Source organism: Zalophus californianus, chromosome 11 (assembly GCF_009762305.2).
Source record: "Zalophus californianus isolate mZalCal1 chromosome 11, mZalCal1.pri.v2, whole genome shotgun sequence".
NCBI classification, from domain to species: domain Eukaryota; kingdom Metazoa; phylum Chordata; class Mammalia; order Carnivora; family Otariidae; genus Zalophus; species Zalophus californianus.
The window spans coordinates 107,443,656-107,459,781 of NC_045605.1; the positions used below are offsets into that span (position 1 = coordinate 107,443,656).

Genomic DNA, 16,126 nt, shown 5'->3' on the forward strand with positions numbered 1-16,126 from the left:
AGAACTCGCCCGCAGCTCCCCTCCCCCATGATCAACCCCATCAGGGTGAAGCCGCTTCCGTCTTTGTCCTCACGGGCTTTGGATTAGGTGGGGAAAATGGCCCCTAAAGGAGGGAAGTTCCTATCTCACCCTCCCCCGAGATGTCCCAGGAGCCCCAAGGGTACAGGGTCCTCAGGACAGTCCAGCTGAGGTCTCCTTCACAGGAAGAGTGGCTTGGCTCAGGCCAAGGAAGCCTGCCCTGGAGGTGGGACTCAGACAGCCCAGGGACAGGGAGGCTGTGAGGCGCAGTCTGTGCAGGCTCCCAGTCCTGAGGCTGAAGCATGGTGTGTCTCTGGACTACTATTCCCTAGAACCTGTGCGTTTCCAGGTATTAACAGGGAGTGAGTCACTTCTTGTCAGCCCCTTCCTACCAGCCAATCAGAGTGGCTGGAGCCCCTGGGGCACCCACTCAGGGAATACAAAGAAGACAGACAGCCTTTCTGCCAGGCTGAGGAGAGCCCATGATGGACCCCTAGCATGGAGCTGCACAGATGAGATGACCAGCGGGGGGTGGGGGGTGGGGGGTAGGGCCAGGGCGTCAGAGAGAGCGGGGTTCTGGTTTGGGTATGCTCCCTGTGAGGTGGGGCACGTCACTGAATCAGGAGGGGCTGGAGGTCAGGGCGATTCAGAGAGCAGCTAATGGGGGCAGCAGCCTGGCAAACTTTGTCCTTGTCCAAGCTTTGAAGTCACAGGGAAATGGGGACAAATGTGGCCACTCTGTGTCCTTGCACAAGTCAGTTCTCCTTACTGAACCTCAGTTGGCCCATCTGTGAAACAGGGACCCTGACTCCTACTATGGGCCATCATGAGGAATAAAAGCAAAGCCCTAGGGCTTGCCTGACACCGTAGGCCCTCTGGAAATGGGTTTACTGTAAAGAGATAGTGTGCGTGGAGGTTATGTGCTCTGATTCCACGTTGGGGCTCATAGTCCATGGACTTCATTTTCCTCCTCTGTGAAGTGGGGTAATAGAACCTTCCTGGGGGGAGGTGGTTGTGAGGAATAAATGGATGGAGCATGAAAGACACTTGGCATGTGGAGTGGATAGCGAGGCTGATGCTTATTGAAGGTATATGCTGCCAGCATGGGGAGAGGGGCTGGGAAGCGCGTAGGGGAGCAGCATCCCACCTTCTAGCCCATCCACTGGCACATATCTGGGGTCCAGAGACCGTGGGTCTGGCTTTTCACGTGGCTGGGGGCTCTGAGAGGGCAGCCAGGGTCAGAGGACTCTGGTTTGGAGGCGGCAGCACGAGGATGGCGCTCAAATCCCCGGGCTGAAGTACTGGGCTGGGGCAGAGGCACCTTTCCCTCACTTGCCCTATGTCCTGACCCTTCTACAGGATGAGAAAGGAGCATTTAACTTTGACCAGGAGACAGTGATCAACCCAGAGACGGGGGAGCAGGTGAGGGCGGCCTCGGCGGAGCCCCCGAGTGCTGGGGGGGCTGGGTATGCTGGGGTGGCAGCTACTCCTAAGCCTACTTCCCGGGCTTCCCCTCCCAGATTCAGAGCTGGTACCGGAGCGGGGAGACCTGGGACAGCAAGTTCAGCACCATCGCCTCTAGCTACGAAGAATGCCGGGCTGAAAGTGTGGGCCTCTACCTCTGCCTCAACCGCCAAGTTCTGGAGTACGGGCAGCAGGCATGGGGGGTGGGCCTCCCTTGTGGACAGAGGGCGTACTGGCGGGGGTCAGAACCCAGGCAGCCTCTGACTGCCCCTGCCACCTCCCTGTCCCTCCCCCAGGATCTTTGGCTTCGAGGGGGCTGATGCAGAAGACGTGATCTATGTGAACTGGCTCAACATGGTTCGGGCTGGGCTGCTTGCTCTGGAGTTTTATACCCCTGAGACCTCCAGCTGGAGACAGGTGGGAGCCAGCAGAGAGCCGGCAGGGGGAGGCCTGCAGGGGGGGCCAAGGTCAGGATTCTAGGTGTAAGGATGGGACAACCTTATCTACCTAAGAGGCACATGAAGTGGGTTTAATCCCAGACTCCACTGCTTATGGGGGTAAGTCACACTGTTGTGAGCCTCAGTGTCCCTGACTGTGCAATGGGAATAATAATCTCCCTGCCCACCTCTGAGGGCGAAATCAGATGAGGTGATTTTATAGGACTGCTAATAGCTGACTTGCATCAGACTTAACTCTGCAACACACAGTTCTAAGCACTTTATTTGAATTAACTCTTTGTTCCCCTTGTCAACCCCAGGAGGTAGGTGCTATTATTACTCTCATTTTAGAGATGAGGAAATTGAGGCACAAAGACATTGAGTAACTTGCTGTTAAGTAGCAGAGCCAGGATTCAAATCCAAGCAGTCTACCTCCAGAGCTGTTGGGCTAGGCTGCTCAGTTATGAGATGTACTTTGGAAATAGGGTAAACAACAGGAATGTTCTTAAAAGTCATACAAGTCTGTTTCGAGGACGCAATCTTTTTTTTTTTTTAAAGGTTTATTTATTTATTTGAGAGAGAGAGAATGAGAGATAGAGAGCATGAGAGGGAAGAGGGTCAGAGGGAGAAGCAGACTCCCTGCTGAGCAGGGAGCCCGATGTGGGACTCGATCCCGGGACTCCAGGATCATGACCTGAGCCGAAGGCAGTCGCTTAACCAACTGAGCCACCCAGGCGCCCGAGGACGCAATCTTATGTCATCAGAAGAATACACGTTTTAGAGTCAGGAAACTTAGGTCTGAGTCCTTGATCTCCCTTAACAGCTGTGTGACCCTGAGCAAGTCACTTCACCTCTCTGGGCCTCTTTTGTCATCTGTAAACTGGGGTTCATGATGCCCACTTGCTCCCACTGTTGAATGCAAACAAGATTGTAGAAGAGAAAGTGCTTGGTGACCTGGATTGTGGGGGACCCCTGGGGGTATCTGCTATCATCAGGTGGGGTCTGGAGCAGCAAAGGGCATGGTGGTTGGCAAGGGGGGTACATGGCTCTGAGACCTGCCTGGAAATGGCCTTCCTGTTTCCCAGGGCAGCCTGCCTTCCCTTATGAGCAGAGAGGAGAGGATACATTTAAGGGGAGAGGAATAGGCAGAAAAAGACCCACAGGGGTGAGGGAGAATGAAGGGGTAAGAATAACTGACAATTAATGAGCACATACTGTATATCAGGCTTTGGACCAAGCTTTTGATATGTCGTATCTCAGGGATGTAAATAATTCCTTTCTTCTTGGCTCCTGCAGGCCCACATGCAGGCCCGGTTTGTGATCCTGAGGGTCTTGCTGGAGGCTGGCGAGGGACTCGTTACTGTCACTCCCACCACAGGCGCTGATGGGCGCCCAGATGCCCAGGTCCGCCTTGACCGCAACAAGATCCGGCCTGTGGGCAAGCCCGCCCTGGAGCGGTTCCTGAGGAAACTTCAGGTAAGCGGAGCCCTCTTGCCTTCCAGCTTCACCCTGTCTCCTCCCCTCTAGTACTGCCTCGTAACCTTCTGATCATCCTTGTGTTTGTTGGTTTGTTCATTCATTCATTCATCAGACAAGTGTGTATACTGAGTGTTACCATATGCCAGGCACTGAGCATAAGTTGTAAGCAGTTTCTTATGTTGTAGTGAACATGTAAACAATAAGCGAATGAGATGATTTCAAATCATGACCAGAGCTGTAAAGACAATAAAACTTGGTGATACGATAGCAAGTGAAATTGGAGGGAAAAGGAATGCAGAGCCTCCTTAGCCTGGGTGGTCAGGGAAGGCTTCTTGGAGGAGATGGCGTTTAAGCTGAAATTTGAGTGCCAGGCAGGAACCAGCTATGAGAAGGTCTGAGAGCAGAAGAAACAAAGCACAAAGTCTGGTTTGGGGACTGGACTGAGCTTTGTGGGTTGAGGGACAGAAGGAAGCCTGGAGCTTAGTAAGTGAAAGACAGTGGTCAGCGTGGCCTCGGCTTCCCTCCCACGTAGGGATGCTTAGAGTCGGGACTGTTTGGGGTTCTGATGTCAGTATTAACCAGCCGTGTAACTGGGGCAACATACTCTGCCTTGCTGGGCCCCACTTTTCTCATCTGTTAAATGGGATACATCGCCTGCCTCACCTGGCAAAAAGCAAATGACACGACATACTGAGCAAATAGAATGTTGTGATTCCAAGCCCATGTGATATTAAGTGTGGTCCATGGACTAGCAGCATCAGCATCACCCAGAAGCAGCCTACAAATGCAGATTCCTGGGCACCACCTCAGACCTGATTCAGAAATTGTGAGAGCAGGACCCAGGAATCTGCATGTTTACCTGCCTGCCAGGTGAGTCTGACATTCAGCAAAGTTTGAGAACCACTCAAGGCCCACTCTTCACTGCAGTACCTTCCAGTGGAACTGGGTCCTGCCAGCTTTTTCAATTGATAAAAGGCCCAGCCTTCAATTCAGCAAATACCTCCATGATTATACTCCCACCTATTTCCAGAAAGGATTTAAGGCACTTTTTAATAAAAGATATGTGTTTGGCCATTAAAATACAATAAAATTAGAAATTAAAAATCAGGGGCACCTGGGTGACTTGGTAGGTTGAGCATCTGCCTTCAGCTCAGGTCATGATCCCAGGGTCCCAGGATCAAGTCCCGCGTCAGGCTCCCTGCTTGGTAGGGAGCCTGCTTCTCCCTTTCCTGCTCCCCCTGCTTGTGCTCACTCTCTCTCTCTCTCTCTGTCAAATAAATAAATAAAATCTTTAAAAAAAAAAAAAAAAGAAAGAAATTAAAAAGCAGGGGCACCTGGGTGGCTCAGTCAGTTAAGCTTCTGCCTTCGGCTTAGGTCATGATTTCCAGGATCCTGGGATCGAGGCCCACTTTGGGCTCCCTGCTCAGCGGGGAGTCTGCTTCTGCCTCTCCCCCCAACTCATGCGCTCTCTCTCTCTTGCTATGCTCTCTCTCTCAGATAAATGAAATCTTTTTTTTTTTTTAAGATTTTATTTATTTGACAGAGAGAGACACAGTGAGAGAGGGAACACAAGCAGGGGGAGTGGGAGAGGGAGAAGCAGGCTTCCCGAGGAGCAGGGAGCCTGATGTGGGGCTCGATCCCAGGACCCTGGGACCACGGCCTGAGCCAAGGGCAGATGTGTAACGACTGAGCCACCAAGGAGCCCCTCAGATAAATAAAATCTTAAAAAAATAAATCAGTAGTGGTGCCTGGGTGGCTCAGTCGTTAAGCCTCTGCCTTTGGCTCAGGTCATGGTCCCAGGGTCCATGCTTCTCCCTCTCCCACTCCCCCTGCTTGTGTTCCCTCTCTCCCTATGTCTCTCTCTGTCAAACAAATAAATAAATAAAATCTTAAAAAAAAAAAATCAGTAGGGGGCCTGGGGGGCTCAGTCGGTTAAGTGTCTGACTCTTGATTTCAGCTCAGTTCGTAATCTCAGGGTCCTGGGATCGAGCCCTGCATAGGGCTCTGCACTCGGCATGGAGTCTGCTGGAGATTCTCCCCCTCTCCCCTTTGCTCTGCTCCTCCCCCTGTCCATGCACACTCTATCTCTCTCAAATAAATAAATAAAATCTTAAAAAAAAATCACTAGATGCAAAATGCAATATGGGTCTTAGATCTGGAATAGTAAAAAGGTCATTAATGGGACAACTAGTGAAATCTAAAAATGCCTAGAGTTTAGTTGATAGTAATGTGCCAATTTTGTACAGCGTTAACCGGAGAAACCGGACAAGGGGCATAGGCAAACTCTCTGTTCTATCTTTGCAATTTTTCTATCTTGAATTATTCTAGTTTGTTAATGATAATAAGTCACTAGATGAAGGAATCAAATCTGCCAAATCCTAGTCCAGTATCGAACTGTGCCTGAGTAGTGAACAAGCACAGAATGTTCCATTCTAGGGAGTGAACCAGTTGGGTCTCTGTATGAGAGGAATCATTCAGCAGGACAGTCACCTCAGCAATAGCTTTTTTATAGAAGATACAGAATATGGAAGCGTTGTTGGTGTGGCTATTTGTCTTATCAGCCCCCTAGCCAAAGCCAAGAGCACAGCAATGAGACAGCAAGTAGCAAGTAGGGAAGGTGAAGGCAATTTCCACGAGGAGAGGCTTCTGCCAAGGTCACAAACACGGTCCATTTTGGCCCGCCTTGTATTGTGAAAATTGGCAGGGTTGGGTATAAATCTGTATTTCTGGCTTCTTGGAAGGACTGGCATCAATAGGCTCAAATCCCATGTAAACAACTGGCTGAAACTGAGCAGCAGCCACCACATTTGGGCATTTGGGCATGGCATGACTCTCCAGTTGGCCAGCCTGCTCCCTATTATCTGTCCTGCCTCCCATTGGCATTGATGTTACCAGCTCTCTGGTTTAAGCTGGTGGGATCTAATGTGTCGGCTTGATGAATGTGTCTCCACTACTTTCTGTGTGCTCAGTACTATTGGGAAGAGAGAAAGAAGAGATGTTCTCTTTAACTGTCCCTCTGGAGGTCTCCCCCATCCCTTGAAGAATCCTTATAATCCTGGGTCTTACTTGGAGGGAGCCATAGTAGGAGTCCTACTTTGCCACCTTCAAATCAGTAGAGGTAAGGATCAGACCCACAGAATGTCAGATATTTGGAAAAGAACCAAATGGAACTCCCAGAAATAAACTGTAACACCACTGAAACTAAAAATAGGCAGGATAAACAGGTTTGAGATCCAGCTAAAGATAAAAGAAAATATACAGTATGTAGCACAGGGACCAAGATAGAACATTTAAGAGAGGTGAAGAGTCGTGGGGGACAGTGTGGAAAAGTCTAAGGTATGTAAACAAAGCTCCAAATGAAAGGAGAGGGAGAAGGTAGGAAAAGGCATATATTAAAAGAGAAAATGGCTGAGAATTTCCTAGAGCTGATTAAAGGCCCAGTTCATAAATTCATCAAGTTTAAGAATTCAGGGAAGAGAAGGAAATTAAGTAGAAAATAGAAGGAGGAGGGGTGCCTGGGTCGTTCAGTTGGTTAAGCGACTGCCTCTTGATCTTAGCTCAGGTCTTGACCTTGGGGTTGTGAGTTCAAGCCCTATGTTGGGCTCCAGACTGGGCAAGGAGCCTAACTTAAAAAAACAAAAAGAAAATAGAAGGAGGAAAATTACAAATATACTAGCGGACACATAGGAGCTGAAATAGAAGTATAGAGAAGACCAAAAAGCCCAAAGTTGGTTTTTGAAAAGATAATAAAATCGACAAACATCTGACAAGATTTGTCAAGAAAAAAAGAGTGAAGGCACAAATAAGAGTAGAAACTTAAAGGGCACATAACTACAAATATAACAGTAACTTACGGCAATAAAATTCACAACTTTGGTGAACTGGACAACTCCTGAGAAAAATAAAACTTGTTAAAGTCCACTCATGAATAGATGACTTGACCAGTTTATAGCCATTATAGAAATTAAATCAGTGGGGGCAACTGGGTGGTTCAGTCGTTAAGTGTCTGCCTTCAGCTCAGGTCATGATCCCGGGGTCCTGGGATCAAGCCTTGAATTGGGCTCCCTGCTCGGTGGGAAGCCTGCTTCTCCCTCTCCCACTCCCCCTGCTTGTGTTCCCTCTCTCGCTGTGTCTCTCTCTGTCAAATAAATAAATACTTTAAAAAATAAAAAAAAATTAAATCAATGATCTAAAGTCTTCATACAAAAGATACTAAGCCTACAGAGTTTTATAGGTGAATCTTTCAGAATATTCAAGTAACAGATGGTATCAATTTTACATAAACTCTTCCAGGTAATAGAAGAAGAGAGAATATTCTCCACCTCATTTTATTATGCTAGTTTGACCTGGATACCAAAATCAAAGATAGTTCCAGAAAGGAAAATATAAATGCCAAAATTCTAAACAAAATCCTAGCAGACCAAATCCAGAACATACCAATGTGGGTTTATCCCAGAAATGCAAGGTTTATCTAACATTAGAAAATATATTTTTGAAAGTAACCGTATTAACAGATTAAAAGAGAAAAACCATGATCATCTCAATAGATTTTTGAAAAGCTCTTGAAAGTCATTTATATCCATTATGATAAAAACTTTTTTGAAAACTCAGAACTGAAAAGAACTTTTTTTTAAAGATTTATTTATTTGAGGGGCCCCTGGGTGGCTCAGTTGGTTAAGTGCTGGACTCTTAGTTTCCGCTCAGGTCCTGATCTCATGGTCCTGAGGGTGAACCCCTGCATCACAATCCACACTAAGTTTGGAGTCTGCTTAAGATTCTCTCTCCCTCTCCCTCTGCCCTTCCTGCTTGTGCTCACTCACTCTCTCTCTAAAATAAAATACATTGGACACCTGGGTGGCTCAGTCCGTTAAGTGGCTGCCTTCAGCTCAGGTCATGATCCCAGGGTCCTGGGATCGAGTCCCACATAGGGCTCCCTGCTCAGTGGGGAGTCTGCTTCTCCCTCTGCCTCTCTACCCATTTGTGCTTGCTCTCTCTCTCTCACTCTCAAAAATAAATAAATCAATAAATAAAAATAAAAATAAATAAACCTTAAAAAAAAATAAAGATGGGGAAGGGGCAGCAGGAGAGGGAAAAGGAGAGAAGCAGAATCCCCGCTGAGTGGAGTGCGGAGTCTCGGGTCTCAGTTCCATGACCCCGAGATCATGACCTGAGCGAAAACCAAGAATCGGACACTCAACTGACTAAGCCACCCAGGCACCCCAAAAAGAATTTCCTTTTTTTTTTCAAAGATTTTATTTATTTGAGAGAGAGAGAATGAGAGCCAGAGAGCACGAGAGGGAAGAGGGTCAGAGGGAGAAGCAGACTCCCCGCCGAGCAGGGAGCCCGACGTGGGACTCGATCCCGGGACTCCAGGATCATGACCTGAGCCGAAGGCAGTTGCTTAACCAACTGAGCCACCCAGGCGCCCAAAAAAAGAATTTTCTTAACTGATAAAGAATGTCTCAGAATCGAAAGTACAGTAACTGTCATCTGTTCAAACACTAAAACGTTCCCTTTAAAATCAGAAAAAAAGACAAAAATGCTCCCTATTTCCACTTCTGATTGACAGTTTGCTGAAGGGCTTAGCTTTTGGAAGGAAACAAGACAAAAAATGTAAAGTTTAGGCATTAGGCAGAAATAAAACTCTTCATGTTGCAGATTATATGACTAGGCAAGTCAAAAGAATCTACAAACAAATTGATGAAATCAATAAAAGTTTCACATTGATTTCATCAAAGGTTGAATAAAGTCCCAGGAGGGGGGTGCCTGGTTGGCTCAGTCAGTTAAGCATCTGCCTTTGGCTTAGGTCATGATCCCACGGTTCTGGGATCCTGCTGCCTGTCCAGAGGAGAGCCTGCTTCTCCCTCTCCCTCTGCCCCGACCCCACCCCCCAACTCATGTGCTCTCTCTTGCTCATTCTGCTCTCTCAAAATAAATAAAGCCTTAAAAAAGTCCTAAGAGGGTTTTTCATGGAACTTGACAAGCTGATTGTGAAATTTATTATTTATTTATTTATAATTTAAGAGTGTGCAAGAGTAGGGGGGCGGTGCAGAGGGAGAGAGAGAATCCCAAGCAGACTCCCCACTGAGCGTGGAGCCCCATGCAGGGCTGGATCTCACAACCCTGAGATCATGACCTGAGCCGATGTCAAGAGTTGGACACTCAACTGACTGAGGCACCCAGGTGCACTGATTGTGAAATTTAGACGGAAGCCTAAAGGATCACCAGTAAGAGCCAAGACACTCCTGAAGCAAAACAAGTTGGGGGACTCGTTCCACCAGATACCAAAATTTATTCTAAGATAATTAAGTTCAGTGTGGCCCTGGGGCAGGAATAGACAAATTGACCAGTGGAACAGAATCAAGAAGCAGCATTGACTCTGGTATGTGACAGAAGGGACACTGCAGACCCCTAAAGGAGGGAGGGACCATTTAATAAGTCATGCTGAGACAACAGGTTATCCTCATGGAGAGATGAACTGGATTGATTTCTACCTTCTACCATAGACAAAGTCAATCCCAGGATTAACAGCTTACATAGAAAAGGCAAAATTTTTAACAGAGGAGAATATGTTTATGACCTACGAGTGAAGGAAAATTTCTCTAAGCACAGGAAGCACTAGCCATCAAGGAAAAGATCGGTCCCTTTAACTACATGAAAAATAGCTTTTTGGGGGGTGCCTGGCTGGCTCAGTCGGTAGAGCATGTGACTCTTGATCTCGGGGTTGTGAGTTCAAGCCCCACGTTGGATGTAGAGATTACTGAAAAAGAAAGTCTTTTTAAAATAAATAAATAAAATTAAAAATACAAATAAAAATAGCTTTTATTCATCGAAAGTTACCATAAAGAATGTGAGAAGATAAGTTTTAAACTAAGATAGGGTATTTACCACATAATGTGTGAATAAAAGGTTAGTATTTAATATATGAAGAACTTAAAAAAAAAAAAGTGAGGAAGAAAAGACAACCCTGCAGAAAAATAAGCAAAACTCATGAACCGAAGAGGAAAATGAATAACACATCAACTTATGGGAAGACGTTCTGCCTCTTGAGCAATCAGGAAAGCACAGCTTACCACATGAACTTTATACCCACCAGCTTGGCAAAAATGGAAAACTGTCAACACCACCTGGCATACAGAGCGGTGAGGACTGCCAGCCACTGCCTCCGGGAGCATCAGCTGGTGCAACAACTTTGGAGAGCAATGTGGGCTTGTGAAAGGTGGAACATTCACCTGACCTCCAGACCACTGATTCTCCCGGAGAAACCTGCATCTTCTCCTTCTGTCCATCAGGAGGCATCCAGGGTGTCCATGGCATTGCTGAATGGCAGACAGCACAAGCTGCCCCCATCATGGGAGGGGATTCACCTGTGGGGTGTTTATAAGTGGAACAGTGGACAGCTGTGAGAAGGGTGAACTATGGTTGCGTGCCTGAACACAGACGGATCTCACACATACCTCAAGCAGAAAAAGCAAATCACAGGACACAAGCAAAAGTTAAAATAACGTGGTCCAGAGCAGAATTCAGGGAACATAAGGGAATGATAAGCACAGAATCGAGGACAATTTATTTCCTCAGACAGGAAGCCCCAGGATGCAGTCAAGGGAGGAGCTAACATGGGGCGCTTGGCTGGCTCAGTTAGTAGGGCATGCGAGTCTTTTTTTTTTTTATTAAGATTTTATCTATTTGAGGGGCGCCTGGGTCGCTCAGTCGGTTGGGTGTCTGCCTTCGGCTCAGGTCATAATCCCAGGGTCCTGGGATCGAGTCCCACATCTGGTTCCCTGCTCAGCGGGGAGTCTGCTTCTCTCTCTCTCTCTCCCCCTCTACCCTTCCACCCCTGCTTGTTCTCTCTCCCTCTCTCTCAAATAATAAAATCTTAAAAAAAAAGATTTTATTTATTTGGGGGGGGTGAGGGACAGAGGGAGAAGCAGACTCCCCGCTAAGCTGGGAGCCTGATGCAGGGCTCGGTCTTGGGACTCCGGGATCATGACCTGAGCTGAAGGCAGAGGCTCAACTGACTGAGCCACCCAGGCGCCCCAAGCATGCAACTCTTGATGTCAGTGTTGTGAGTTCAAGCCCCACACTGGGCATGGAGCCTACTTAATTAAAAAAATAAAAATTGGGGGCGCCTGGGTGGCTCAGTTGGTTAAGTGACTGCCTTCGGCTCAGGTCATGATCCTGGAGTCCCGGGATCGAGTCCCACATCGGGCTCCCTGCTCAGCAGGGAGTCTGCTTCTCCCTCTGACCCTCCCCCATCTCATGTGCTCTCTCTCTCTCTCATTCTCGCTCTCTCAAATAAATAAATAAAATCTTTAAAAAAAAATGGCGGGAGCTCAAAAAAATAAAAAAATATTTTAAAAATAAAATAAATAAATAAATAAAATTGGGTGCCTGAGTGGCTCAGTTGGTTAAGCGACTGCCTTCGGCTCAGATCATGATCCTGGAGTCCTGGGATCGAGTCACGCATTGGGCTCCCTGCTCAGCAGGGAGTCTGCTTCTCCCTCTGACCCTCCTACCTCTCATGCTCTCTGTCTCTCATTCTTTCTCTCTCAAATAAATAAATAAAATCTTTAAAAAAATTTTTTTTAATGTTTTTAATTTAAAAAAGGAAGGAACTAACTCTTAAGCTGGGTGCTAGTTATATGGGTGTCTTATTGTTTTTTATAACCTATGTATTATATTCTTTATAACCTATGTATTATAACCTAATATATATATATTATATATTTTGTATGTGTGAAATTTTTTTTTAAAGAGGATGATGGTAATGCTTGCTCTGTCTCCAGTTCAAATGAGACAACCAAATGAGAAACATTAGCTTCACTTTACTAGGCACTTATGAGTTAAGCCCTTGATCTGTATTTCTCCCATATTCAGCACAGTAACACAGTGAGAGAGCAGATACCGTCCAGGGTGAGCACAACCGGCTGGGGCCCCTGGCAAAGCCCCATGGAGGCATGAGGGGTGCCCATGATAGGCACTAATTCCTTCTGCCTTCCCACAGGTGTTGAAGTCCACAGGAGATGTGGCCAGAGGCCGGGCCCTGTATGAGGGGTACGCAGCGGTCACTGATGCGTCCCCTGAGTGCTTCCTCACCCTCAGGGACACAGTGCTGCTCCGCAAGGAATCTCGGAAGCTCATCGTTCAGCCCAACACTCGCCTTGAAGGTAATGGACACCCGAGCCCTCTTTGATGGACAAAAGACGCCTGGAACCCATCCCTGGGCTCAGGAAAGGCTACCTGGGGTGACTCCTGCCTCTCTCCCTCCCTGCCCCAGGCCTCCCCATGCCAAACCCTAGGCCCCAAACCTTGGCATCTGTTACCACCACCCCACACATGCAGGGCTGTGCTGCTTATAAGACAGCAACCAGGGGCGCCTGGGTGGCTCAGTCATTGAGCATCTGCCTTCGGCTCAGGTCATGATCCCAGGGTCCTGGGATCGAGTCCCGCATTGGGCTCCGTGGGAAGCCTGCTTCTCCCTCTCCCACTCCCCCTGCTTGTGTTCCCTCTCTCGCTGTGTCGCTCTGTCAAATAAATAGATAAAATCTTAAAAAAAAAAAAAAAAAAAAAAAACAGCAACCAGAGGTTTGCAGAAGACCCGCAGAGCAGGGGCTAGTGGAACAGACAGACCCCAGGCTTATGGGGCGGCCAGGCATGTTCCTGGAGGATCAGGCCTTTCGGTGCCTGGGGACAAGGTGAGGGGCAGGCATGAGTTGGAACCCAGCAGGCTGGTGGAACCCAAGGGACGATGTGACTGCAGAGCCCAGGAGAGAGATGAGCAGCCCCGTGGGCCCCCTCCCATCTCAAGTGATGACTCTCTTTCCCAAAGCCTTGGCCCTGCCTGCCCTACACTTGCACCCATTGTATTAGAGGCCTGTGCTGCATTCACTTTCCTCTCACCTCCTGACCCATCTTTCCTGACGCTTGTCACGTGAGGCACCTGAGCAGAGGCGGTGCCAGGCAGCTGCTCCGTGACCTTGTCTTCATCCATAAAGCCAGTGTGGATTGTGTGCTGACAATTAGCTACTTCCTTCAAGCTCTTACTGCTTTCCATGGCTTCACTCTTTAAATCCTCCCCACAGGGGTGCCTGGCTGGCTCAGGCAGCAGAGCATGCGACCCTTGATCTTGGGGTCGTGAGTTCAAGCCCCCCCCCATTGAGCATAGAGCTCACTTACAAAAATAAAATAGAATAAAATAAATCCTCACCATAACCCAATGAGGTAGTAGTTACAGTTTACATTTTACAGTTAAGAAAACTGAGGCACAGAGACAGAATCATTCGAGGCTTACAGCTCTTTACCGGAGGAGCCTAGAGTCAGATTAAGGGCGCTCCTCACTCCCACAGTCACGGGCAGTTGTGAAGGTTAAATGAAATAATTACCTCCTACAGGCAAGGAAAACACATTTGAAAGGCTTATTTCCAACTCTTTATGTTGCACTCCAGAGGCCCAGGGGATTTGGCCCTGACCCCTGCCAGGCCTCAGGGACCCCTGGCTCACTGGCCTCCAGGCTCATGGCCTTTCCATTTCTCCAACACCCTGAGCTCGCCCCACTCCCCTAGCCTTTGCACTCACTGTCTCCTCTGCTGGGCACAGCCCTCCCCCAATCTTTGGTTGGTCTTTCCTGTCATTTTGGTCTCTGTTAAATGACACCTCCTGGGAGAGGCTGTCCCTGACCCCTCAACCTCAAGCAATCCCTTCATGCACTGTCACTCTGCTATTTTCCTGTCTGCCTTGCTTCCACGTTAGCAGAAACTAGCTAGCATATCCCCAGCAAGTAGCTAGCATAGGGCCTGGCTCAATGCATGTCAAATGAGTAAATGGACAAATCATGCCAGACACATAGTAAGTGCTCATTACAACATCATGGCTTTGATTGTCCAGCCCTGTGTGGGCCCTTGGGGATGGAGAGGTGAATCAGACCCAGGCCCTTGCTTCAAGTAGTCCGCAGTCCATTAGGAATAAGACCTAGGGAGAAATGATCACACCCAGGGAGCGTTAATAAGCACCCAAGAGGCCCAAATGGTGGTCAGAACACTTAGAGAAGGGAAGATCACATTCACCTTTGAGGGAATCAGGGAAGGTTCTGAGGAGGAAGTGGTTAAACTAAGCCTGAAGAGCGGGTGGGGTTTTCAAAGGTGTGGTGGTGGTGATGATGGTGATGATGGTAAAGATGATGAGTAACTTTTGAGGACTTCTCTATGTGCCAGTCACTGGGTAAAACTTTGCATGGATTAACTCCCAACAACCCCAGGGGGAAGTTATTGCCCCCATTTTTCGGCTGGAAACTGAGACACTGAGGGGCCATGTATTTGCCTGAGGTCAACAGTTAGTGGGCGGCAGAACCAGGATTTGAACGTGTACTGTCTGAACCCAAAGCCTGTGCTCTTAGCTAAATACACCCCACAGTGCCACAGAGCACAACAAGGCTCTGTGAGTGGGCAGAGCAGTGGAAGTATGTTGGAGGGAAGTGCTTCCCGTGAGTAGTCAAGGGACCCTTGGAACAGCCCATGAGTTAAATTGGTACCCTTTTGGCCCTGCTGGGTGCTCAAGATAATGATACCAGTGATAGCTAGCACTTGAGCCTTCACTCAAGGCATTACTGTATCTAGTCACCGTAGATACTGTGCTCACCCCCACTTTATAGGTGAGGAAAATGAGGCTTAGGTTGTGAAACTTGCCCAAGGTCCCACAGTAGATAGATAATAAAGCAATTGTTGGACTGTAAGCTCCTGGAGGCCAAAGACTGTGTGTTTAACCTAACATGGCACCAGAGTATATACTTATTAAGTGAATGAATGAATGAATGAATGCAACAGTTCATTGAATCCTCCCTTTAATGCTTCCTTCTTCATAGAGTTATTGTAAGGATTAAATTAGATGATAAAACACTGAATACAATTTTTTGCACAAGAGCTCAGGAAGAGCTACCTGCACCTATGATTATGATTGTGATTCTCTGCTTCCTATTAAAACCTTTTCCTGCTGCTTTTTCTCTGTCTCCCCAGGCTCAGAAGTTCAGCTTCTCGAGTATGAGGCCTCGGCTGCTGGCCTCATCCGATCCTTCTCCGAGCGCTTTCCAGAGGACGGGCCCGAGTTGGAGGAGGTCCTCACCCAGCTGGCCACAGCTGATGCCCGGTTCTGGAAGTCCCCCAGTGAGGCCCCATCTGGCCAGGCTTGAGACAGATTTATGCAGCTCCTCCCCCAACTTCATCAAACCAGGGCTGCAAGGGGCCCCCCCTTTCCTGTGTGTGCTAGGGGAGGAGCAGGAGCTCGGACCTTGGTGCTACCTCAGCCGAGGGTGGTGACACTAACCCCTTCCATTTGTCGGCACTTTCCAGTTTACCGAGTGCTTCTCCTGTGTTATCTCATTTGGTCTGCCCTGCCCTTGGTAGAGTGGGCAAGGCCCGGCTCCTTATCCTGCTTCCCAGATAAGGGAATGGAAGTTCTGAGAAGTGACCTATCTAGATGCTACAGGACTCAAAGCCTCTCCCAGTCCAGTGCTCTTCATGTATTACTTTTATAACCAGAAAATAAACGTAAGAAATCACCACCATCTTTGCGATTTGTGTGAATCTTTGCCTTTGCCTCACTTCTCAGCAGGGTGTAATGGGACTAAGGCCTGGGAAAGGGAAGGAAGGTCAGTTTTAGGTTCCCCTCTACAACAGGATTTTGGTATCACCTCTAAACGAGGGGGCACAGCCACAAGGAGGAACGTGGCACAATTT

The 16,126-nt window shown here is 48.0% G+C and overlaps 1 protein-coding gene across 5 annotated transcripts in view; it reads left to right on the forward strand.

The window, feature by feature from the left end:
• DPP3 (dipeptidyl peptidase 3) overlaps positions 1–15,954 on the forward strand; it is a 36,984-nt gene extending 21,030 nt beyond the window's left edge. For all 5 annotated transcript variants that reach the window (XM_027579447.2, XM_027579445.2, XM_027579449.2 and 2 more), the window contains exons 13-18: positions 1,378–1,440; positions 1,539–1,663; positions 1,779–1,899; positions 3,216–3,395; positions 12,403–12,565; positions 15,407–15,954. In XM_027579447.2, coding sequence (XP_027435248.1) covers positions 1,378–1,440; positions 1,539–1,663; positions 1,779–1,899; positions 3,216–3,395; positions 12,403–12,565; positions 15,407–15,579 — 825 coding nt within the window. In that variant the 3' untranslated portion in view covers positions 15,580–15,954. The remainder of the gene's footprint in view (positions 1–1,377; positions 1,441–1,538; positions 1,664–1,778; positions 1,900–3,215; positions 3,396–12,402; positions 12,566–15,406) is intronic.
• Positions 15,955–16,126: the final 172 nt, after the last annotated feature.